The sequence below is a fragment of the Silurus meridionalis genome, chromosome 24 (assembly GCF_014805685.1).
Source record: "Silurus meridionalis isolate SWU-2019-XX chromosome 24, ASM1480568v1, whole genome shotgun sequence".
Taxonomy (NCBI): Eukaryota; Metazoa; Chordata; class Actinopteri; order Siluriformes; family Siluridae; genus Silurus; species Silurus meridionalis.
Genome location: NC_060907.1, coordinates 20,073,969 through 20,100,067, shown reverse-complemented (window position 1 = coordinate 20,100,067; position 26,099 = coordinate 20,073,969). Strand labels below are relative to the sequence as shown.

Sequence of the window (26,099 nt, the reverse complement as noted above, 5' to 3'; positions counted from 1 at the left end):
AACAACAAATGGCACATCACACACTTTTTCTGTTTTATAGTTACATCACAGGAACATCCAAAAGATAAGTTAGGGTTAGCTCCATGATATAGCAAATAAAGGAATACAACACACACACACACACACACACACACACACACACACACACACACACACACACACAGAGTATAAATACTACCATCACCATCTTCTTACCACTAGGCATGAGCTCGATGACCAGTTTGGGAAAAGCAATGTTGGAACAGCCGACCTCCGCTCCACACACCTTCAGACATTCCTCAGGATCCACACAACCCACAGAATCTGGCAATATACACACACACACAGTCAACATAAAAGGTAGGAAACATTATTATCTAAAGCAGATAAAAAAACACACATTGCAGGGACTTTGCAGATCTTTAGGTTTATCGTGAGGAAAACAACAAGCCAGTCAGGTCTCATGGTGTACCCATAAACTAAATCCACCAGCTGGAGACCTCATGTGAAACAGAACAAAGAGGAGAAGAATAAAGAAAGGGACCGCTCACGTTTCAGCAGCATTTTTACATGAACCCATTTGAAACTCAAACACAGGCAAGATCAGGATCTGGTGCACGTGGAACACGGAAATCAGTCGTAGTTACTAAAGTAAGCCGTGAAAACACAGATTTTGTGTCTACATGCACCAATTGTGTTTATGAATCAGTTTTTTTTAGCAAATTGAAACTTATGTAATTTTTGTGAACAAGACTGTAAAGTAATCCCCAGCTTCAACAGACAGACAGACAGACAGACAGACAGACAGACAGACAGACAGACATAACCCCACCCTCAATGAGTGTTGCCTTTTATAGAGGTTTGCAGGCGTGGCTAGATTTGGAGTTCAGTTTGTCCATGAAAACATTTACACACTATTAAAATATTCAAAAAATATTTTTTCAATAAACAAGAAACGCTGAGTAAGCTAACAAAAAGATACGTAAACTAACAGAAACGATGAGTAAGCGGTAATTAGTGACGTTGTCTTAGACAGTCACTGACATCATAATGATTGTACATCTGCCTTTTCAGACTCATGAAAACTAATCCAGGCTGAAATCCTCGTATTTTCTTCAGAATAAAGAACGAGAGGTTTCCTCGGCCAAATCCCAAACTGCTCCTGACATCTTCTCAGTGAACACGGTGTCGTAGGTGAAGTGATCGTGTCTGTGCCCTTTGTAGGGAACTACTTTAGAAGGAGGAGATTGGGATGCGGCGGTGGGGGTGAGGACGAGGAACTGGATTGAAGCTCATATTCGTGTTCTGGCGTGTTGTAGGAAAGTTAAGAGTATAATAATGGTTTATTCAGCCTTCAGGCCATTTCCGAGAATTTCCTCTGAACACAAATATCATAGACTGACTTCAGGAAAATGTCCAGGAAAATTTTACACACAAACATTAACCATTTATTATTATTATAATTATTATTATTATTATTATTATTATTGTTGTTGTTGTTGTTGTTGTTGCTCTTTATGTTCTCTTAATAACAAACTGAATTTCAATTGTTAGTGCATCATCAATAAAAAAATTAAGTCTATGAATGAGTGTGAATGTGAAAGAGTGAATGAGAGAGTGTGAATGTGAGAGTGAGTGTGTGAATGTGAGTGTGAATGTTATAGTGTGAATGTGAGTGTGTGAATGTGAGGTGTGAATGTGAGTGTGTAAATGTGAGAGTGTGAATGTGAGTGTGAATGTGAGAGTGAGAATGTGAGAGTGTGAATGTGAGAGTGAGTGTGTGAATGTGAGAGTGTAAATGTGTGAATGTGAGTGTATATGTGAGAGTGTGAATGTGAGAGTGAATGTGAGAGTGAGAGTGTGTGTGAGTGTGAATGTGTGAGTGTGAATGTGAGTGTGAATGTGAGAGTGTGAATGTGAGAGAGAGTGAATGTGAATGTGTGTGTGAATGTGAGAGTGTGAATGTGAGGAGTGTGAATGTGAGGTGAATGTGAGAGTGTGAATGTGTGAATGTGAGTGTGTGTGAGTGTGAATGTGAGTGTGTGAATGTGAATGTTAGTGTGTGAATGTGAGAGTGTGAATGTGAGTGTGAATGTGAGAGAGTGAATGTGTGTGAATGTGTGTGTGTGTGTGAGAGTGTGAATGTGAGTGAGTGTGAATGTGAGAGAGTGAATGTGCGTGTGAGTGTGTGAATGTGTGTGTGAGTGTGAGTGAGTGTGTGAATGTGAGAGTGTGAATGTAAGTGTGTGAATGTGAGTGTGAATGTAAGTGTGAGTGTGTGAATGTGAGAGTGTGAACATGAAAGTGTGGATGTGAGTGTGTGAATGTGAGTGTAAGTGTGTGAATGTGAGTGTGTGAACGTGAGAGTGTGAATGTAAGAGTGTGAATGTGTGTGTGTGAGAGAGTGAATGTGTGTGTGAATGTGAGAGAGTGAATGTGAGTGTGAGTGTGTGTGTGTGAGAGTGTGAACGTGAAAGTGTGGATGTGAGTGTGTGAATGTGAGTGTAAGTGTGTGAATGTGAGTGTGTGAACGTGAGAGTGTGAATGTAAGAGTGTGAATGTGTGTGTGTGAATGTGAGAGAGTGAATGTGTGTGTGTGAGTGTGTGAATGTGTGTGTGTGAGAGAGTGAATGAGCGTGTGAGTGTGAATGTGAGTGTGAGTGTGTGAATGTGAGAGTGAATGTGAGTGTGAATGTGTGTGTGAATGTGTGTGTGAGTGTGTGTGAATGTGTGTGTGAATGTGAGAGAGTGAATGTGTGTGTGAATGTGAGTGTGTGTGTGTGTGTGAATGTGAGAGAGTGAATGTGAGAGAGTGAATGTGAGTGTGAGTGTGTGAATGTGAGAGAGTGAATGTGTGAGTGTGAATGTGAGAGTGTGAATGTGAGAGTGTGAATGTGAATGTGAGAGTGTGTGAATGTGTGTGTGTGTGTGTGAATGTGAGAGAGTGAATGTGTGTGTGTGAATGAGAGAGTGAATGTAAGTGTGAGTGTGTGAATGTGAGAGTGTGAACGTGAAAGTGTGGATGTGAGTGTGTGAATGTGAGTGTAAGTGTGTGAATGTGAGTGTGTGAACGTGAGAGTGTGAATGTAAGAGTGTGAATGTGTGTGTGTGAATGTGAGAGAGTGAATGTGTGTGTGTGAGTGTGTGAATGTGTGTGTGTGAGAGAGTGAATGAGCGTGTGAGTGTGAATGTGAGTGTGAGTGTGTGAATGTGAGAGTGAATGTGAGTGTGAATGTGTGTGTGAATGTGTGTGTGAGTGTGTGTGAATGTGTGTGTGAATGTGAGAGAGTGAATGTGTGTGTGAATGTGAGTGTGTGTGTGTGTGTGAATGTGAGAGAGTGAATGTGAGAGAGTGAATGTGAGTGTGAGTGTGTGAATGTGAGAGAGTGAATGTGTGAGTGTGAATGTGAGAGTGTGAATGTGAGAGTGTGAATGTGAATGTGAGAGTGTGTGAATGTGCGTGTGAGTGTGTGAATGTGAGAAAGTGAATGTGAGTGAGTGAATGTGTGTAAATGTGAGAGAGTGAATGAGTGTGTGTGTGAATGTGAGAGTGAATGTGTGTGTGTGAGTGTGTTAATGTGAGAGAGTGAGAGTGTGAATGTGAGAGGGTGAATGTGACTGTGAATGTATGAATGTGTGTGAATGTGAATGTGTGAATGTGTGTGTGTGTGTGTGTGTGTGTGTGTGTGAATGTGAGTGTGAGTGTAAATGTGAGTGTGAGTGTGTAAATGTGTGTATGTGAGAGTGTGTGTGTGAGTGTGAATGTGAGTGTGAATGTGAGTGTTAGTGTGTGAATGTGAGTTTGTGAATGTGAGAGTGTGAATGTGAGAGAGTGAATGTGAGAGTGAATGTGAGTGTGTGTGAGTGTGTGTGTGTGAATGTGAGTGAATGTGAGTGTGTGTGTGAGTGTGAATGTGGTGTGTGTGTGTGAATGTGAGAGAGTGAATGTGAATGTGTGTGTGTGAGAATGTGAGAGTGAATGTGAGTGTGTGTGTGTGTGTGTGTGTGTGTGTGTGTGTGTGTGAGAGAGTGAATGTGAGTGTGAGCATGTGAATGTGAGTTTGAGTGTGTGAATGTGAGAGAGAATGTGAGTGTGTGTGTGTGTGTGAATGTGAGAGAGTGAATGTGTGTGTGTGTGTGTGTGTGTGAATGTGAGAGAGTGAATGTGAGTGTGTGTGTGTGAATGTGAGAGAGTGAATGTGAGTGTGTGTGTGTGTGTGTGTGTGTGTGTGTGTGTGAATGAGTGAGTAAATGAATGAATGACTAAACGCATTATAGCACTTCAGAAACAAGCACAGAACAAAGAAGAAAACTGAGAGTGAATGAGTGAAAAACACAAACAGCACAAACAAAGAATTAAAGTGATATTATTATTGTGTTGCACTTTTTATTATTATTATTATTATTTTATTTTTTCTTTACTGCCTGAAACGTTAGATATCTAATGTCGTGTGAACAGTGTGTGTGTGTGTGTGTGTGTGTGTAAGAAGGAAGTGAAAGTCCCGGTTTCCCTTTTTTGGCCAATAAGGACCAGCTCCGCCCCGCGTGCGCCCGCGCGTGCCAACATTCAGCGCCGCGTCATCATGTGAATGAGAGTTTTATAGCGGATGGGATGAAATAATGTGTGCGCGAGTGTGTGTGGGGACTGTGTTTGAGACGCGGCCTCTCCTCTTCCTCTTCCCGGTGACGGTGTGGAGCGCAGAACGTGGACCGGGAGACTTTTATCACCACCGGGTTCCGGTGAAAGTTTTTGGTCGGTGAGACTTTTTTTGCCGGCGCTCGCGCACAGGCGGTGTACCGGAGACCGGACGCGGTGTCTGCTTTGAGAGTCAGGGTCACGTGAGGCAGTAAGGCGTGTGTGTAAGGTGTGTGCGCTGTGGACCGGTGGGAGGAGGTTCGTCTCCGGGGACGCTTTTGTCCTCCTTTTACCTGTTGGATGACTGAAAGCTGATCTACAGACTCGAGCGCACTTCATCTCACGAGCGCGAGACACCATGAACCAGCACCGGGATCATTCAGGATCGCGCGCGCGGAATGGACCTGGCTTAGATTATATATAAAAAATAATTATTAACGATAATAATAATACTACTAATAACTCATGATGATGATGATGAAGTTTTCTATACAAACGAGGAACACTTTTATGCCTGGGAGCGCGCGCACCGGTATTAAGGCAGCGTCGGAGTAACTTTGCGGTTATTTATTAATTTTAGTGTTTTGTTGTTATTTATTTTCTTAAATAAAAAAATGGCTCTGTCTCAAATACAATGTCTCGACGACAACCACGTGAACTGGCGCGTGAGCGAGTCCAAGCCGGAGTTCCTCTACAGCGAGGACCAGCGGCTCGCGCTCGAGGCGCTCGTCTCCGGCGGTCGCGAGGCCTTTGACGCGTTTGTGAAAGAACGCGAGCTGCGGCCCTTCCTGTCCGAGCCTGAGCTCGAGCGCCTCTGCCGCACCGTGGAGCAGTACCAGCCCGGGGCCGAGCCCACCAATCCCGACTCGGCGGTGCTGGGGGAGCCCGCGCTGTCGCTGCAGTACTGGCCCGACCGCTCCGACATCTCCATCCCGGACCTGGACCTGGGCTGGCCCGACTGTAACTCGTACCGCGGAGTCACGAGGGTCAACGTGTACATGCAGCCACCGGTGGACGGCCAGGCGCACATCAAGGAGGTGGTGAGGAAGACCATCGCGCAGGCGCAGAAGGTACCTCATACATTGTGACGCAATAAATCCTGCTTCCACGCTCTTCTGTAGAGCCGACAACTTTAACTTAAAAAACAAAAAATGAAAATACACAATATAACATCTAGAGTTTTCTACACGTGTTACACACACACACACCTTTGTCGGGGTTTAGTCATAGCGATTAATAATGTAATACTTCTGATCCATTCTTAAGGAATAACCCATCCATTGTTACAATTTGAACACCACCCTAACTAACTAGCATAAAATTTCCGGGGGGCGTGGCCACTGCGGTTATCATGTCATCCTTCGCTAATCCCCTCTACTAAAATTTTTGTTTGAAATCCTGTATATTTGACTTTTCCGAGTTTCAGTTTCATGACTGAAGATGGAAAAGAGCGAGTGCTTTGCAAGTGTTTTCTTTTTTCAGCCTAAAGCAGTGACTTTCAGCAGGACCTGGTGACTTTAATGTGGGCGGGTCCAGAGAATTATTTGACTTTAATCAAATTCAGAGCAATAGGAGTGAAGACATGAACACGTCCTGATCTTTTGGTCAAAATTGGAACGTTAGTTGCACCACCCGATGATGAGTAACTATGCCAACCAGATGTTAGAAGCCTGCTGATGACTTTATACTACAATGACTGGCTACCTGCACCGTTTGAACATAGCATACATTTTTCGCCAGATGTTTTCATACAGATGGACAAGATTTGAGACAAAACTTGAGTTTGCATAGTGATTTGTGAACATGGAACTCTACTACCCTCTCTGTTTACGGCCATTATTGCACTAATATGGCTACAAAAACACCACTGGAGACTATAGCCAGCTGTTTTGTTTAAATGGATGCATGGTTTGTCTCCTGAAGCCTTCAGAGCCATTCAAATTCCTCATACACAACACAAACACAGCCATGTTTTATCGTTTCATATCATGATATTCAAATCCTGTTGAAGTATTGTAATGTAAATAACTGCTACAGATTTATTGGAGTCCTTTTGTGTGAGAACAACACAACAAACAAACACACCACGATGCGCTGGTGTGGCCATAAATGTGTTTCAGGATCTGATAAGGAAATGACATCATGGTGTGAGCTGTAATTGTATAAATGCGAGGCTTAATGCGTTCTGGAAAAATGCCAAATAGCAACATGGTTGAACTTCAAACAATTTAACAACAAATATGTGGTGCAGGAAATAAAATAACTTGACAGTTCCAGTAAAACAATAGAAAAATCTATTAGAAATGACAAATCCTTCTACAAAATTAACCCTGCATCATCAAATACATAGATACAACGAAGTGTTAAATGAGCAAACTGATATAAACCCACGGGTTTAAACATTTTCTCAGAAAATTGAGCATCAGAATCACTGAGCTGCTCGCAGCATGTACTCCAGGGCTACTCAATAACGAGCTGGCCCTTAGTTGTGTACATGATAACGTTCATTATCGTTTAAGGCTGCTGTGTTGGGTCATGTTACCAAAAAAAAAACTGGCCAATCATATTTGTTGAGCCATTCATAGCATCGTAGCATGTCTGTAGGGGGTTAGCACAATCTACCATGCAAAGATTTTGGTTTACATCCAACCCATCATGCCATCATGCCCCATACTGTAGCTCCAGGCCTGTCCTGGGGCCAGACTGCTTCACTATGCTGTTTAGTTCAGTAGCTGTGTGGTTTGGGACACAGCCCTCAGGCATTGGTGTGGTCAGTCTGGGATTTCCCATTGAATACTTTGACTCCCAAAAGCGCAGCGGGATAACAAACAGCCTGAAAGCGGCCGCCGTATGAAACGAGCGAGTCCGACAAGGCGGCGTGAATGCTTAGCGGAAACTCTGGTGTTTAAAGACCCTCTCGGGAACGGCAGAGTATGCGTGAGAACGCCGGGTTTGCAAACACAGACCAAACCCATCCTTCAGTGTTTCAGAGGAAGTGCTGATTGGACGGAATGCAAGAATAGGAAGAAAAAAAAAGCTGAGCCGGCCAGACTCAGAATGAATCAGACGTTTTGTGTGTCCTGTTTTCGGGGCAGTCATCGCTGACACATCTGCAAACGTTCTGACACAACACGAGACGACGCGTTATAACATGCTGTCAGTGCTTCTGTATTAATGCGTGCAAACATGAGGACCTTATATACACACACACACACACACACACACACACACACAGCGCCTTTTTACTGCCTTGTAAAAGCATTTGGACCCTCATTGTCAGGGCGCTGTTCATGCACAGAGCGCTCTTTGATTAAAAAAAGAAGGCTGTGTGGGGGAGGGGGATTTATATCTCGGTCCCCACAAACTCACAGTCCTGCCTTTGTCCAAGTCCTTAGAAGTTAGAATCCGTGCATTGGGGTCTAGTATTAATTCACTGCTTAATAATGGCCTCAATGCCAGATATTCTTAAAGCTAACAAGAAAAACGTGTGTGTGAGTGAATGTAGGTGTGTTACAGCCGTTTGCGTGGCGTCACCTTAGAGGTGAAAGCAGTGAGTTTAACCGAACAGGTGAGGAAAAAACATCGCTTGATTGATGTATTGCATAATTAACATCATAATCGCTTGATGTAAGAGTTTATTATAAAATGTGATTAAATAATAATCACATAATCATGTGCCGAATACATTTATTATTATTATCATCAAATACGACTGCATCCCTAAACGTCTTCGGGAGTCAGGGTTTTTTAGATTCGCGGTACAATGATAATATTTTGTGTTTTACTGATAAATAAAGGACATTCCGATCTGGGAAAACAATCAAGCATTCAAAGCTGCGATACACTGCGCTATTTATTTATACGAGCTCTTACACGTCCAACATATCGGTAATCCGATACGTCACTCGCAAGCTTTCATGCCGGCAGTTACACAAGACTAAGAAGGATTCATTCAGGGCTTCTAATTGATCAGAACGAAGACCCTCGGTCAGTAATATTGCACATCAAATTCACGTGCATGTACATCATGTTTTCCAGCTCATCGGCATCGTCATGGACGTTTTCACCGACGTGGACATCTTCAAGGACCTCCTGGACGCCGGTTTTAAGAGAAAAGTGGCGCTGTACATCATCATCGAGCAAGCGTCCGTTCAGGACTTCCTGCAGATGTGCGACAGAGCGGGCATGCACGACGGCCACCTAAAGGTGCCACACACACACACACACACACACACACTGGTTCCTTGGATCACATGACCTCTCCTGGCACTGTGTAAATGCTGCTGCTGTTCTGTGTGTTTTGTATTTTTAGGTGTGTGCATGAACATTCTGAACATGCCAGTCGTTCTCGTCCCGTGAGAGTAACGGCAATAAAAAAACAAAAGGCCTCCAAAATATTTACAAGAGTGAAAGATTAAATGTTTTTTCATATCAATTATGTTTTTAACTTCCATCATTCGAGTCGGGGATTTCACAGGGATAAAAAATACTCTATCTGGTCAAAAGTATTGGGACGCCCGACTTTTCCACCCACACGTTGTGGTTCTTGGTGCAAATTCAGTGGCACACAGTTGCACAGGACACCTTTGGATGTGGCGGCATGAATTATTTTTTCTTCACTTGAACCAGGAGACCCAAACCTGTTCCAGCATGTCAATGCACAAAGCCAGCTCATTGAAGATCTGCTTACCGGGGGTTGGAGGATTGGAAGATCTCCGGCTATAGAGCTCCAGCCCTTTTGAAAAGGAACGGATGTGACTGATTACTGCACCCCAGGCCTCCTCTCTTCCTCACCTAAATCACGAACACCCTCGTGGCTTCACAGATCTCCACTATCTCCAGACTGTTTCCCTCTTTCACACGTCTGCTCTGTTTTTTCCAATAAATGATTTTCACAGGATGTTTGAATATTTTTAATGAAGAACAAAAACTTTGCCTTAAGCCATGGCCAATTACTCCATGACGCTTCCAGCACCTTGCTTCACGTTAGCAATGGTGGGCAAACCTTTGCATTGCACCAGGTCATCGGCTCCACCCTTAATTTGGACCTTTCGGTGCACTTTAAATCCCCCACAACACGTCACTACCACCAGAAGGCTTCTCAGTCATAGATGTTTGAATGTAGCATGGAGAGAAGCTGTAAGGTCAGATCTGGAGTTTACTAAGCCTTGTTTTTTTCTTTGTCTCCTGCTGCGTTCAGTATCTCCGGGTTCGCTGCACCGGAGGCTCCGAGTTCCACACGCGTTCGTCTAAGAAAGTGCAAGGCGTACTGAGCCAGAAGTTCATGTTCGTGGATGGAGATCGCGCAGTCTCAGGATCTTACAGGTGTGTGTGCATGAGTGCAGGGTGCCATGTATAGGTTTGTCGCTCAGAGCATAAACATCCGTCTTCATAAATCCTAGCTATCAGGTATGGGGGGGGGGGATGGCAGTGAGCGATCATCGAGCCACACCTGCTTTTCAGTGTGTGAGCAGTAAAATGTTGAGCAGTAAAATGTCCTACAGGTGCATATTTACTGCAGCCAGTTTGATTTCATATGCAAACTGTAATTTAGGGATTAACTTCAATCCAGATTAGTTCTGAAGTCGTTCACATTTGTGCGTTTAACTTTAAGTACTTAACGATTTTATAGCATACTAACACAATAATGTTTTTTTCAATCCATTTACAGTTACGTTTAATGTTGTGGAATCTCTGAGACTCAATGTTATTGCAGCTGTACAGTCCCAAGTTTCTTTCTTTTAGTTAATACCAAACTTGTCATGTTACCGAGGAACCATAAAGTGCAAAGTCGTTCCCAGAGCGCTGACCTTGCAGATTCCCTTCTGTATTATTTAGTATCTTTGTTGGGTCATCTTGTAGCGTCTACCACTAAATGATACCACTTTAAAAACAAGATATATATAATATAATATAGTCAGGAATCAGGGTCAGAGCTACTGCTGTAGAAAACGAATCAATAAACCGTCACGGCCAATCAGATTTATTGTGGAATAAACTATATCATATTCATTGTAATAACACACTAATTGTTTCCCCACCATAAAAGCACCGGCATGAACTTCTCTTTATTGGCGCCTATTTAGATAGAATTAGTTTGAACTAACGACTTGGTTCAACTGAGGTAGGGCGGAGTATTATAACTGGAGTATCTAATATCTTGTCAGTAAAGTTTATAGACTTTGCAGTCCGACACCTGCAAAGATTATAGTGTCTTTTATCTCCCAAAAAATGAGCTGTCAGGTAACCCAAGGCAATTCATTGTGAAGTGATGTGTTAAGTTGTTAGGTTGTTTGGTGTGTTTGTTTTTATATAGAAATGAATGCACTTAGGGCTTTAACTTGTGTGGACAAAATCCCTGCTATTAGCGTTCATAATAATTGCCAAAAAAATAACTGTTTGCATTGCACAAGGGCTGCTTTTACAGGATGACTAATAATTCAAAAGCATTAAAACAGAAATTCAAAAGCAGAAATTGGGGCTATTATGTAGTAATAATAAGTAATCGTTTTTTTAAAGTGATAGAATGGTGTTTTGTGAATGTGAACATAAATGTAAATACAAATGCATAAAAAAACACTTAGGAGCATGGTGTTATTAGAAAATAACAGCACATACTGTTAATGCTTGTGTTTGTTCAGAATGATGAATGATAAGTGAACGATAAAAACAAGAATATTGTTAATCAGTTGCATTTAATCGATTATCCTTTGTGTTTTAGTTTTACATGGACAGCTTCACGCTTAGACCGCAACCTCATCACTGTCCTAACGGGACAGGCAGTGGAGACCTTCGACAAGCAGTTCCGTGAGCTCTACTTAACCTCCCGTGGTGTTAACCTTTCCAAAATTCAGTTGACTAACCTCCCTGAGCCCGAGCCAGTCCCTGTCCCCGCACCAGTCACTGTGCCATCAGCAGCTGTCGCCAGGAAACTCATCAATCCTAAATATTCCTTGGTGGATACGGCAAGCCGAACCTCATCGGACAAAGCCCCGAGCCCGAAGGACAGCTCGCAGAATCCCCTGCCTCGGCTGGTTAAGCGCCATCGGGAGGTAATTGATGATATGCCCAAACACCCAGGGCTCATCGGGTTACCAAAGGCAGAGCTCATTCGCTACCTGCCCACATGGCCGGAACCAGACCCACCCAGTGACGTCATTGGTTTTATCAACATTCGGGACACAAGCAAGCCACTGCAGTCGCACTTGATGCGCTCGCAGCGGTTTGAAACATCCCAGGCCATTCGTTTTAAAGACCCTTTTACTGCTCCACCGGAAGAGCCACTGCCTGAAAAGGCAAGTCCACGTGTTCGAGGTACCCACACCTTAATAACAAATGCACCAAACCCCCATGAGGAACCAGTGGCTAAACCAAATGTTCCCTCGGAGGACAAGTTGTCAACTGCACCCCCGGACACTGTAAAACCTGACAACTCTGTTTTGCTTACTAAACAAATGCAGCCTCTTCAGGACAAAGCTCAGACAAACGAACTTCCACCGGGACCTCCTGTGCCAAAGCCACGCACCCTTCAGCTGGTAATGACCCCAGGTGATGGACCTGAAAATGTCCAAGTCAGCGTGGTCAGGAGAAGTGAAATAAAGCCTAATGAGAATTCCAGCTCGGGCGAGTATGGGGAAGCACTTGAGACACCGAATTCAGCGTCCGCCGATCAGTACGCAGATAAATCTAAAGACAATGACACGGACAGTAACAGGAGTGCTGAATTGTCCCACTCGGCACAAGACGAGGGCTCGATCGCATCAGACGAGTACTACGAGTGTACAGAAACTGACCACAGCAGGCTTGTTAACGGCTCGGGGCGGCTTGGAGAGCACACCTCTGTAAACATAATGGCACGATTCTCACAATCCATGCTGGACCTGAGGCCTGACAGAAGCTCTGATCTGGATTCTACAGACAGGAACTTGCTGAACATACATAACAGATACACAGGAAAGGTAGGGGAAAAGTGTGTGTGTTTGAGTAAAAATGGAAAGTGATTTTTATCACCAGTATGTGTATGTTATCTTTCTAGCCAGCCTCTATAAACTTGGGTGTGTACCAAGTATGTGCGGGTAATAGAGGTGTGTTTGTAGGCCATGTTTGCCTGTATGCTAGGAAATGTACCAGGGTGTGTCAAGGTGCGTTCCAGCAGGCTCGAACATGCTGTGAGAACTTTAATCGGTTTAAAGAAACGGACACATCTTGAACATCTGATGTAAATTTGCAAACAAAACAGAGTGACACTATAGACTATAGTCTTAGTTGCCTGAAAAATGGGCTTTCATGAAATATCTTCCTTAAAACTATGTCTAAAAGGGGGGTTAGTGTCCAAGTTGCAATTGAGGTATTCATAAGGCTTTCTTGATGCCACAGAGATGACTGTTGAAGCCGAGCCACAATTACAGCTTTAATCAAACATCAAGCCAGAGCCAGGTTTAATAAGTGCCTCCAGGTAGATGTCAATCATCCATTTTGGCAGAAGCGCCAGGGTTCCAGTGAAGGAGCCCCCTGGTATCAGTATTGAGCAAGTGAAATATCAGAATTACATGTTCTACAAGCTAGCCAAGCTACAAAGTGTTAAATCAAATACATACAAGCAATGGTTGGTCTGTTTTCGTGTCATCTAATCCATGACACCTTATTTATGTGAAAATGATGCAAATTTTTGTTGGACACTTTCCATAACGGCTTCCCAGAAGGCTCGTTTGTGCAAGTCACAGCAAAATAATTGGTTTCAAAATGCCATGATTTATGATGTTTGGTAATCTGTTTTTTATATCAATTACTTAGGATATGGAAACAAACACTAAACATTTTTATTGCTAACTTAATTTCCTACCTTAGTTACCTTGTGTTACCCCAGTTTCCTACTTAATGAAAATGTGATGTAGCTGGATTTTGGATGAAATTTGCCATGTTGGTTATTAAGAGTATATATTTTTCATTAATATACAATTATCTTGGCGTATTATTAAAATGATAGATATCATTTCCGGTGCTGTATATGACATGTTGTGTAATACCTGGGTAGAGTGCCCTGCTGATCATGCCAGGAAGGATGATGAAGATCATTGGTAGCATTTTCAGATAGCTGGCGAAGATCGATGCTCCTTTAGCATGGCTCAGGTTTTTTGCCGAAAGAGATCTCTGCACGATCACCTAGAGAGGCACAATATGAAGTTCATTATGCAAGTTGTACTTGAAGTGTGAGAATGTGCCCTGATTTAGCAAAAGAAACTCACAAACTATTAGCAAATATTTGTATATAAACACTATTTCTGTAAAAGTAATGGTATGTTGTGGTATTTGTTAAGCTACAAATTACTTAAGCATTTTGGCTACATGATTGCTACAAGCATAATTGCTATAAATTATATGGGCTTAACTCTTAGCAAAGAGTTTTGGAAATCTGAAAATGTAAGCATAATAATTTGTTATTTCTTGTTGTCTATATCTCAACGGAAATCAACATTATGTTGTATCTATGATTTAATATTTTAATATTATAATTATTATAATAACTTCCCTCTTCCCTCACAGGCCTATCAGCCAATCGAAATCACTTCTGTTCGTGAAGCCTACAACGGAGCCAAAGTAGTGATCGCCAAACCAGGAGCGTACCATCGCCCTCCGAAAAGTAGCACCCGTGTAATTGGAGGCCACCGGTACTGGCAGGGCAAACTGGCCACGCTGCAGCTTGATGCCGCCCGCCCCAGCCGCTCCTTCTGCAAACGGGTCCAGTCCACAGGATTCAAAACTAGCCAGTCACCAACACAACGTGTCTGCCAAAACCAATCGCCTTCACCACGCAGGAACGAGACACAGATGCCTTTAGGAATTCCTCTTTCAAAACTCTCCAGTCTCCGAAACCTCAAGGGCAGGGCTCCAGGAGTTACGGGTGACAAAAAGCTCGCACACGGACACAAGCAAAGCTAACCCTGTTTATCTGGGATATTTGGGACTGAAACAGCATCCGCTAATTTGCATTAGCATGCAACTACAACAAACCTTAAAACTTTTCTCAATCGAACTTGTGTATTCTGACACCCTGAGGTACTTTGGACCAATCACATGGTGTGGGTTGGTGGATTTCCACATCTAATCTCCAAACTGCTTTCAGAACTTCCCCACATGTGGTACATTTGGATCTTGTTTTAAAAATGGCGGACGTGGATCAAGGAGAATGGAGGAACGCTTAATGGTGGTCTTTTATCATAACTGTCACGCTACAATATTTTTCTGTTGGAATGGGTTTGCTAATGTTTAAATAGAAGTTTGGAGGAGCGAGGGCTCAACGTGAACATGGATTTACAGTTAAAAGCGTAGCATAACTAATGACTAATTCAGGCTGGACAGTCTGAGTCTCACGCACCATGTGATGGGAGTCGCTGTGAAATTAAATGGTGATGGATTTGGGATTGTGGTGGGTAAACAAGTATGTTACAAAGCAGTTTTTTGTTTAGAGACAAAAATCTAACAAAACAAAAACAGTGTTGGAATCGTATTCTGTCGTACTGCACATACGATCTCTACTTTATTCTGACCAGATTTCCTCTTTCGGGGGATCAGATTTTCTGACAGAAGATTTCTTTAATGGTACTCCTCCTTGGTACAATGTATTCTTCTCAGAGCAGGAGACCTTTCCCAGCTGAGGTATTGTATCTAGTGATGTAGAAGAATGAATCAAATAAAATATTTTGTGAATGTTCATCTCCTGGTCTTTGATGTTACTTAAGATGAATCTGGTAGTACAACATTAGCAAGATTCAGGAATATCGTTTTGCTTGACCTTCTTCACAACGTAGGAAATGTTACTTGTTTCCGGAGCTCAGCCATGTTGTTGAAAGTAATTAAAGCAGGGTTTTTCCACCAGCAGACGTTTGTTTGTTGTTTGTTTTGCCTGAAAGAATTTAAAGTGAGATGGAAAGTTTTACCTGGTTATTTTTTTAAAGCAGATTGCTAACTATTTCCATGGTTAGCAAACCTGATTTTGTCTTATAACTACAACCTTGGCATATACTGAATAGTTTTTTCTTTTCATGGTATATATTTAGCGGCCTGATGTCACTTGTGAAAGTCAAATGTCCTAACACTCTAGCTAGTATTAATCCCCAAGCTAGCAATCCTACTCTGCTAATCCTATTTAAAAACTGGTGCTGTTGTACAAGCTAAGCCTTTGTCTGATGTCTTGGTGTATATATATTTTTTGGATTGCTGAGGAGAAACTAGCATAGCATCAACTATGCTTTTTTATTTATTTATTTTTTTTTTTTTTTTTCATGTGTGACATTAGCAATAGCCTTCTGTAACATTACCGGTACAAGTTGCTAGCTAATGTTAGTCAGTAAACTAGACACCGTACCTTTGTGTAAGCTGAGATGCAAGCCATCAGGTGTTCAGAAAAGGTCAAGCCTTGATCATTATATATGTGTGTGTGTGTGTATGTGTGTGTGTTTACCTGATCAGTACACCAGTACCAGGTAGCCAGGATGGTCAATCCGAGCGTCATTCCTGGCCAGGGAAGGTCTCCATGTACCGGATCTCGGAAGAGGTGCATGGCGTCAGGCCGGGGCAGGTGGCAGGTGGTGTTGGGGATTATCTTTGAGGGTATGGCCTGGAGGTACACACTCTCCAATTTGCCATAGCCACCGATCTTGTTGAATGCTGGACCAAACAAAAAACAGTCTCGTGTTAGAACAGTGCAATAAATAAAAATCTTTGTTCTTGGGAAATCCTGCTATTCTAATTCCACCTTCATGCACACAAAATAGGAAGCGACGGTACTGTGCAGAAGTGTAGATTAAGTTGTGCTTTTAGTCCCAGTTGCTGTGAAACCACTAAATCAGTTCTGGTTCTACCAGATCCCATTAGAAGTTACATAACCAAACTTTGACCTGTTTGCAAATAAAGTGCCATTTGATCTCAATACAAAGAACCCAGTGTCTGCACTTTAAGCACATTAGCACAAAATTCAGTCAGCAGATAAAGAGAAGCAGCAAAAAAAAAAAGCACTGAAATAGCTGCAGAGGAGCCAGATGAAGTCCTGGAGAAAACTGGTGACTCGGCAAATATGTTATCCGTCATGATCAAAACCTTTTGACCAAACAACCCAATAATCACCATCAAAACATCGTCTATGCTGTAAAGCATGGTGGAGGTAGTGGTTTGTTGTGGGGATGCGTTCCATCAGCAGGGACTTGAAATCGCCTGCGAGAGTTCCTGTTCGGTCCATTTCAGTTCCAGTACAAAATGCATTAAAAGTTTAAGGGATGTGAAAAGGAATTGTAGGTACCGCAGTACGTTTGGCGCTAAGCTCTTAAGCAGACAGAATCTTCCAGGTTGGAGGAGTCACATCTGACTCAAATCTGTCTAAATATCTTAATCACCATCATTAGTCCTGGATACGAGCGTTATGAGTGGGAGCAGACAGGGATGGGCTCCATTCAGAAGAAAAATATGTAAGATGGATTTGTGATTTTAATTTGTTATTGCAAGCAGGAAAAAAAAAAGTGCAGACTGTATAAGTGTTAGAGGGATAATGCAGTCTAGGAAGTGAGGAGTCGACTGCCAGTGCTTTATTCTAGCAGAAAGAATGGGAGCTGATGGATGTTTACTTGGCATAGTGTGTGTGTGTGAGGGGGTGCATGGCATGATAACACAATGTTATCCTTTCTCCTCTATAATTATTATCTTTCCCTTTTGAAACAAACCCTCCTTTTGTTGTGTTGCTGCTAGGATCAGATCACGAGCGCTGCTGGGATTAACAAGTGTTTGAACAACCAATTGCATGACACCCGAATATGTTTGTGTACACAATATGAAAAAATACCATGAGTAATGAATAGAACTTGACAGGACCTGCTGTCGGCTCATAAACGACTAAATCAGACGAGGCGGGATTGCCAAAGTTCTCGTAATGTGAACCATTTTATTTATTTGAAACCACAGAAATATGCCAAGATGTATTTTTTTAAAGCAGTTAATAAAAATGCTTCACATTAAATTTTATAAAGAAGTCTCCAGTGTTAATTTTTTTGCTAACGTCACAATGCGCGTTTCTTATTGTGTGTTTTACTGACTTCGAGAGCAAAGAAAACAGGCTGGTAAGGAAATGACTACTGTATCATCTCATGGATGGAACGTTAAATGTAACCATGAATGAAAAATGGAAAAATACATAATTATAATTACAGATAATTTTTTTTGTTACTTATGTAGTTTGCTGGATACTGTATATGAGAAGTAAAAGAAATACCTGTTGGGTATAATATTATGAGGAAGGGTGTACAAACTTTTGCACCCCCAGAAAAAGCGGGTGAGAGGGTGAGCGGAGGGTTTCCTGGAGAGTCCCACATTCAAATATAGGCGAGAGGGTGAAGCCTATGAAGCTGCAGGGCGTCTGAGCAAACATTCATGATTCAGCTACGTGACAAAGGTGACATGACGGCACACGAACATCCGAGGACTTTGAAGATTCGCGTCGACTCGCCTTGCGCGAGAATGCAGCTCACATGAAACATTCACCAGCGTGTAAAACACCAGAAATAAATCATAAAATTACAAACCACAAAGCACAGTGAGCACGAGAGGGCGGGGTTTAACCACCAACAAACTTCGAGCTTTGTTGGGTTTATTCAGGATTCTTGCAACAAAAGACGACATGAAATCAACTTTAAATCTAATGAGCGTTAAATTGTATTAAAATGTTGACGGCTGTAAACAGTAAAGAAGTCGTGGAATAATGGTGGCCCTTTTATCATGATGATGAATAATTGGTGGTCAGTGATTGGATCTTGCAAATAATAATAGCCTATGATTGGGTGTTGGACTTTTGATTATGAGTTTAAATCCCAGCACCACCAATCATTTTCAATTATTGGCTGTCTGGGATATTGGCATTCAGTGATTGGATGTTGGGAATAATGATGGTGGTCAGTGATTGGATGTTGGGAATAATGATGGTGGTCAGTGATTGGGTGTTGGGAATAATGATGGTAATGAGTGATTGGGTTTTGGGAATCATGATGGCGGTCAGTGATTGGGTTTTGGGAATCATGATGGTCAGCTATTGATTATCAAGAGTAAAGGTAAATGATTGATTTGTCATTAGAAATAAGGATGTCAGTGATTGGTCTTAGGGGAAAAATAGTGGACAATGATTGGGCGTTTGGAATAATAGTAGTCAGTGATTGGTCGGTGGGAACAGTAGTGGTCAGTGATTGGTCGACAGGAACAATGCTTTTAGATTTGTCACTTGATTATTTTCCTATTTTCAATATTTGAAGACTTTAAGTATCGTTAAATAACCAGCAAAAAGTCACCAAGTCACCATCATTTCCTGTAGAGCGCATTTATGAACATATGGAACATCTGGAAGTACTTTAAATTCAAACTACCAAACCATCACTCTGAAGAAGACTTTTCAGGGTGTAGAGATTCTGAGATATCTGACAGGTGGAGACATGTTTGGAATTTAAACAGCAAACAGGAAGTGCTGCCACTAAAGCCCAGAGGGAGCGCAAATTGCGAAGAAAGGACAGAAAAGCAACATGTGTTCTGGGAGCGTGCTGCTGATCGAGACAAATGAGAATAACAGTTTTGCTTAATGGTGCAGGCAAAAGCTTAACAGAGCGGATCTCGAGCGCTTTCCTGGTGCGGGTGTGGCGCTCCGAACAGGAAGCACGCATTCGCTCCATTTTTATACCGTGATTAAAGTGATAATCCGCAACAGTGAAAAAAAAAGAACCTTTCGATTCTTTCACAACCTTTTCAGTTTTCATTTCATTCTTAAGAACATTTCCAGTCGATCAAGTCACAAGGAACATGCCAGCGGGAAAAACATTCTGTAAAGCCGAGCAATAGATACGAAAAGGCTGGAAATAAACTTTACTTTCAAAACACTGTTCTGAGAGATGTCTATTTAAGGAAAGTTAATACATGGATACAGTGATTTCACCACATCAACGTTCTGCTACCTCCTTTTTTAGACACACACACACACACACACACACACAATAACCATGTGATTACACCCTCACATGCTGTTTTTCCCCTGTTTTTGTCTTTTTTAAGCTTCGAGACCAGGCAGAAATAAAACAGTAAAATATACAGCAGGATTCTAAAGACATTTATCTGCTTTTGCTTACAGCTTATGCCCAAAAGTTTGTGGACACCTAAACATGTGATAACCTCCTCTCTTTTCTGGGAAGATGTGTTCGATTTTGCAGTTGCGTTTGTGGAGATTTGTGCTCATTCAACCGCAAGGGTGTTAGTAGTGATGTATGGAGGTGAGAAAATCAGGAGGCCTGGGGTGCAGTCAGCATGAAACATTCATTCCAATTTAATAGGGTTGAGAAGGCAGAGATCCATAGCAGGCCAATGAAGATCTCATGAAAATTTGATGCCACTGCATCCAGTGTGTGTGTGTGCGTGTGTGTGTGTGTGTGTGTGTGTGTGTATCTTGAACTCTGTGGCAACAGTTTGGGGAAGAACCATGTATAACCATGAGAAGTCGGGTGTCCCAATACTTTTGTACTGGTTATTTGACTGTAATCTCTCAGACTGACCTGTTATGGTGAGAATGACTGCGCCAATGATCATGATGAAGGTCTGGAGTGTGTCGGTGTAAATCACAGCAGCTAAACCACCTGTTCAGAAAAACATCAGGATGAAATGATCTGTGTGTGTGTGTGTGTGTGTGTGTGTGTGTGTGTGTGTGTGTGTTTCTACGCACTGACTCGAACCCTGTATGGGAGTTTCCCAGACGTTATGTATATAAATGACAAAAGGATGGGCATTTAATCCGATGACAGTTGAATAAAAAAGACATTCACACTCGCGCTGCATTCCAGCGCTTTTGTTCACATGTCCTGACTGACTGCGGACTCGGAAGTTTTAGTTTGTTTAGTTCATAAGTAGAGGAGTGTGGAGAGAGAGAGAGAGAGAGAGAGAGAGAGTGAGAGAGAGATAGAGAGAGAGAGAGAGAGAGAGAGTGAGTGAGAGAGAGATAGAGAGAGAGAGAGAGAGAGAGAGACATTCCACTGAGTCATGAAGTGTATCTCAGAATGCAAATTAGCTAGCTAACAACTGCTCCATCATGTAGCCAGCTACCAAATATACACTGATACACTGAGTACTAATAAACACTATGATGTTAAATGTGTTAAAGACCTTCTGATCAGTAACCCACTACCTTTAACCATCAGGCTTCCTTTTTAAGATCGTGATTATGCACAATAAAGTCAGAAATGAATTAAAACAAAGTCAACACCTGGATTTAACAAGTAAAGAGTTAAGAGCCTTCCATTGGAGAATTACTGCATGGGTGATTATGTTTCAGCTGGCAACAAGTGATTTAACCCCAAACTGATGCAGTGAGAAGCTTCTAATTTTCTTGAACAACCAGGTCAGTAGACACGTCCTGCGGTCGTGGAAAAGACGTTCACTTGTTTCAGAAGGGTCAAATTATTGTCCTGCATCAAGCAAAGAAACATCTAAGGAGATCCCTGAAACTACTACAATTGGTTTAGGAAATGTCTAACGCATTATTAAGAACTGGATGGATCGTGGAGAAACAATCTTTGAGAAAGAAATCTGGTCTGAAAAACGTAACCGTTTGGTGAAATGAAAGAGTAAAAAAACTACAGTAGAATTTAAGACTGTGTTTAATAGTGAAAATAAGAACATTTCCACACACACAGTGTGAAGGAAACTCGTGGGATTGGAACTAAACTGCTGTGTAGTCTTCAGAATAAACATTCATCAGTGCAGCTAATTGGAAAAAAGGCTTCAGTTTGCGAGGGAGCATAAAGACTGGACTCTGGAGGATTGAAAATAGTGAAAGTAAAAATAAGTAAAATAATGTCAAAAGTTAAAACCTGTACGTAAATTAACAATTACTGAGTAAGTGAAGTGTGTTTTAGTACGTTTATGTGAATACAAATCTACAGAGTAAATGTTAAAGAGAACAGTAATGTTAAAGTAAAGCGTAAGTCTTGGCACCCCTCACCTGCAATAGTGTAGAATGCTGTTACCACCAACATGAGGACGGTGGAGAGGTAAAGATTCCAACCCAAACACACCTGAATAAACAGGGCCCCGGAATACAGGTCTGTCTACACACACACACACACACACACACACACACACACACACACACACACACACATACACAATGAGATATAGATATTTATGTATGTGATACACGTTCTGTGTACATGTGCAGGTATGATGTGAGATATGTGAAGGGAGTGTGATTGTGTGTGATTTTGTGTGTGTGTGTGTGTGTGTGTGTGTGTGGGGACACTCACTGAAATCTTGGTAAAGACGGATAACATTAGACTGAGAGCTGACAGGTACATGCGAATTCTCTCTCCACCAAACCGCCGACCCAGATACTCAGGCATTGTGACAATCTGAGAGCATGTGAAAGAGAGACAGTGTGTGTGTGTGTGTGTGTGTGTGTGTGTGTGTGTGTGTGTGAGAAAGATTTAAGAATGCAGACTCATTCAATAACAAAAGAAAACATTTGTGTGTGTGTGTGTGTGTGTGTGTGTGTGTGTGTGTGTGTGTGTGTGTGTGTGTGTGTGTGTGTGTGAAAGCCTCAGACATACCCCAGAGGACACATAGACTGGGACAAAGATCCAGGCCAGGGCTAACAGTACATAGGTTGCCTAGAAAGAAGAGTTTAAGTGTGTGTGTTAATGTTGTAATAAGCAAATTGGATTCTGTCGCCCCCTGGTGTTCCTACTGATAATACCATCCTGCGGGTTTACATTCAATGTTCATTTGCTATCAGAAAATAATCAGCACCACACTGGGGGCTGAAGCAGAAGTGGATTAGTTTTCAATAAAACATGTCATGAAGTGTTTCATTTTCATCATTCACATCTGGAAAAGAAAAAAAACTCACATTCCATTCGAACCCTGCTACAGCGATGCCTCCTGCTGCCCCGGTGCCAGCCAGGCCGATAAACAGCCCTGACCCTTCACTGCTGGCGAACAGAGACGCTCCGATCTACCACCCACCCACACACACACACACACACATCAATAACACGGTATTAACACACTAAATTCTCTCTTATGCATCTCTACCAGTGTGTATGTGTTCACTAAAACTATAAATATATTAATAAATGATTACTAATCAATAACATTTGTATTGATTTATTGAACTTATTGAACTAATTATAGCGTTCATTTATTCACAGACAGAAACATCTCTTCATTCAAGTTGTATAAAAGTGTCCAACAGAGCAGATGATCACATCCTACATCAATGTGCTCTATTATTCATGGGTTTCTTTAATTATTGAATGATTGGAGAAATGAAACAAATTCTACATTTTAACCACCAAAAAAAGGCTTCACAAAATATTTATGTTGAATAAACGAACACAGTCAAACCTACAGGTAATTCATTTACCTTTATTATTATTATTATTATTATTATTATTATTATTATTTGCTGTTTTGCACAAATGGCTTCTAAATCATTGTGTTTACAGAATGTATTATTATTTAATTAAAGTGGTGTTACTGTGCCTCACTCTAATGTGCTGTTTTGCACAAAATGTTGCTTATTTGCACTTTAAATAGTGTCGTTAGAAAATTCGTTTTGTGTTCATCTTTTTTTTTTTTTCACAAAATTATCTACATTTTCTACATCCGCATAACTGATATAACACTTGGGTCCTGGTTCTTTTGTTCTGGTTCTTTACTCTGTACTGATTATAGAATAACAAGATCCCATTTAAATTATTATTATTATTATTATTATTATTATTATTATTATTAATCTATTCAATATGGAAATCCGGTTATTTCTTAACCTTTTTGTATTTATATTACATTTCTGTCCACTTTCTGTTAAATATTCTAGAAAGAAAAGCTACAAAAAATGAATTCTTTAAAATATACACTTTTGTGCGAGTATTATTTAGAAAACTACAGCACTATTAAAAACCTCCTGATTCTAAACTGGGGGCCTGTGGGGAAAATGAGAACAGAGTGGTGGAGTGAGGGCTGGTGGATTCTTCTTCTCCAACATCACGTACAGGAGGATTTTATTCTTCCGACACCACGACAATTTACCCTCATAGTTTACAGAACATCAGAAATGTAGAGAACGACGTGTCTTTTATTTTCCTCTCAACAACTTGATTATTAAATAATTCATAGATTTCCATTAGTGGACAAAATTCTGTTTCTCTTTCAGTGAAAATCCAATTATTGACTGTTCATGAATGAATTTATAAATAAAACCTTCATTCCGTTAGTTGAGGTTATAATAAAATAAAAACTATGGATTTGTTTCTTACCGGCCACCAGGCCATGTCTCTGCCTGCCAGGAAGTAGCCGTTAAGAGTGTTTCTGCTTACTCTGCAAGATGACTAACACACACACACACACACACACACACACACACACACACACACCACAAGTTTTTCAAGATTACTTATCACTACTGAATTCAATCCATATGAGTTGAATCAACAGTTACAGCAACACTTTATTTTAATTTTCATCACTTTTGAAGAACACACACACACACACACACACACACACACACTCTGATACACACACACACTGATACACTCTCTTACACACACACACACACACACACACGTACAAATCCAACTTTCTTACCCATATTCCGACGGCCACGTTGAGCAGAAAATACGCTCCGATCACGATGATATCGGAAATGCTGAAGGACTGCGAATAAGCAAAGAACTTGGTGGTGACGTTCGACGCCATGACGCCCTGTCCACACACTCGAAGACACACACTTGAAATGGAGGGAGAGGGGGCAAAAAACAACGAAGAAGAGAGGGAGGGATACGGATGAATTGATGATTAAACGCATCAGTCTAATGAGGCGACTGTGTGCTTACATAAGAGACACTGAGAGGCAGAGAGGACGTGGTGGTCTTGTTAGATTTGGGAATTTAGCTTGTGTTACACACACACACACACACACACACACACACACACACACACACACACACCAGGTGTTTCCCCTAATACCTAATGTGGCTGACGAAGTCGAAATAACACCTCTAGACACTCTTAACAAGGTCAATGATTGACTTAGAGTCCCTTACCCATTACACACACACACACACACACCATTAGCATTAATCTTACACAAGACACACACAAACACGCATCATCTATTAATTCTAGGCAACAGGACACTTGCATGGAAATCAGAACATTTTTAAATACAATTTCACCATTAGGTTCTTTAAGGAACGACCGGGTTCAGGGATCTGCTGCGCATCACCTCAACTTCCTTATTAGCTGCTTTTCAGTGATGTCCTCGGTTTATTGACATACACTATATGGACAAAAGGTTTGTGGACACCTGACCTGGTCTTTTCTGAATGTCCCATTCCACATTGAGCTCCCATTCAGTCTTTTGGGGAGGTGTATAAAGTGCTTCACTCTTCTGGGAAGAGGTTCTACTAGATTTTGTGGAGATTCATTCAGCCACAAGGGTGTTAGCAATGCCAGGTACTGACTGATGGAAGTAAGGAGGCCTGGAGTGCAGAAAGAGCAGCATATGGCTTAAATATTCAGGTATTCCAACACATTTAAGCCATATAAAATATCTAGCTATTTGTTTTTTTTATTATAGATTTTATTTACGCAGGACGACTTTCCAGACAAAATGAAGTAAAGAGACCAGGATCCATCCAGGGACCAGTCTAGTAACATTTTAGATGTTAAAGTAAGTACTTTTCTCCAACCATATTGAATGCAGCAGGTGTGTTTCGTGTCTACAGTGAGATATAAACCGAACATCTGATATGAGTAACCAGGGTTGCCAGGTTTTAGCACAAAATCCTAATAAACAGACAAGAATATACCAAGGATTTGAAAAACGCGAGCCTTTTTTCTCACATAGAAAACTCACTACGGATTTTTTCAGATGGACAGACTTTTGGCTGGAAGGAGAATTTTAATCCTGATCTCTGGGCCTCTTGTCTCGCATGTTGCAGCTCCTGTGTTTGACCGCTAGGCGCAGTAAAAACTTTTTAGGTAAATGAGGCCAGAAAAGCAAAAATCTCACACAGGCTGCATTTAAAAACCAAAGTTTCAGGTGAGATATTGAGTATAAGCTTTCTGGAATTCTCCATGTATGGAGAGAAGAAGTGGAAGAGATGCTGAACAGCTTTCTGGTGAACATTAAATGAAGCGTCTACTTGATCACCTTGATGTGAAGGAGGCGACACGCTGCACATCACCAGCAGGGGTCGCGCTGATGCAAATCCAGAGGGAAGTCAGAAAGAGGGATGCAGGAGTGATGTAGGTTAGAGCTGAGCTCAAATTAGACACGCGCTCCAATTCTGGGTGACACGTTTACATCCTTAAAGAGGTGCATCTTTTTATTTATTATAATTCAATGAAATTAAAGCTTTTGGTGCTCGATTGGCAAATAAACGTGCGTTCAATTGAATCAGTGATTAAACCT

The 26,099-nt window shown here is 41.6% G+C and overlaps 2 protein-coding genes across 2 annotated transcripts in view; one reads left to right on the top strand and one right to left on the bottom strand.

Annotated features, from left to right (window-relative positions):
- The window catches only part of slc5a10 (solute carrier family 5 member 10), a 52,897-nt gene that overhangs the window by 7,123 nt on the left and 19,675 nt on the right, over window positions 1-26,099 (bottom strand). Inside the window, exons 3-12 of the mRNA XM_046837767.1 lie at window positions 24,269-24,410; window positions 23,941-24,012; window positions 22,530-22,634; window positions 22,231-22,290; window positions 21,928-22,032; window positions 21,627-21,732; window positions 20,185-20,265; window positions 16,077-16,282; window positions 13,642-13,777; window positions 196-303 (exon numbers count right to left, since the gene is read on the bottom strand). Of these exons, the coding sequence (XP_046693723.1) occupies window positions 196-303; window positions 13,642-13,777; window positions 16,077-16,282; window positions 20,185-20,265; window positions 21,627-21,732; window positions 21,928-22,032; window positions 22,231-22,290; window positions 22,530-22,634; window positions 23,941-24,012; window positions 24,269-24,410 (1,121 nt within the window). The remainder of the gene's footprint in view (window positions 1-195; window positions 304-13,641; window positions 13,778-16,076; window positions 16,283-20,184; window positions 20,266-21,626; window positions 21,733-21,927; window positions 22,033-22,230; window positions 22,291-22,529; window positions 22,635-23,940; window positions 24,013-24,268; window positions 24,411-26,099) is intronic.
- Window positions 4,452-15,328, top strand: LOC124378215 (protein FAM83G). The gene is made up of 5 exons (XM_046837765.1): window positions 4,452-5,685; window positions 8,654-8,821; window positions 9,816-9,940; window positions 11,337-12,573; window positions 14,159-15,328. The coding sequence occupies exons 1-5, from the start codon at window positions 5,230-5,232 to the stop codon at window positions 14,552-14,554; spliced, it is 2,382 nt and encodes a 793-aa protein (XP_046693721.1). The 5' UTR covers window positions 4,452-5,229; the 3' UTR covers window positions 14,555-15,328.

Excerpts from the sequence above, each read along its gene's own strand:
- LOC124378215 (XM_046837765.1), top strand. The coding sequence starts at position 5,230 with ATGGCTCTGTCTCAAATACAATGTCTCGACGACAACCACGTGAACTGG. Across the intron at positions 5,686-8,653 it reads CCATCGCGCAGGCGCAGAAG|CTCATCGGCATCGTCATGGA; the intron begins GTACCTCATACA and ends CATGTTTTCCAG. Across the intron at positions 8,822-9,815 it reads TGCACGACGGCCACCTAAAG|TATCTCCGGGTTCGCTGCAC; the intron begins GTGCCACACACA and ends TGCTGCGTTCAG.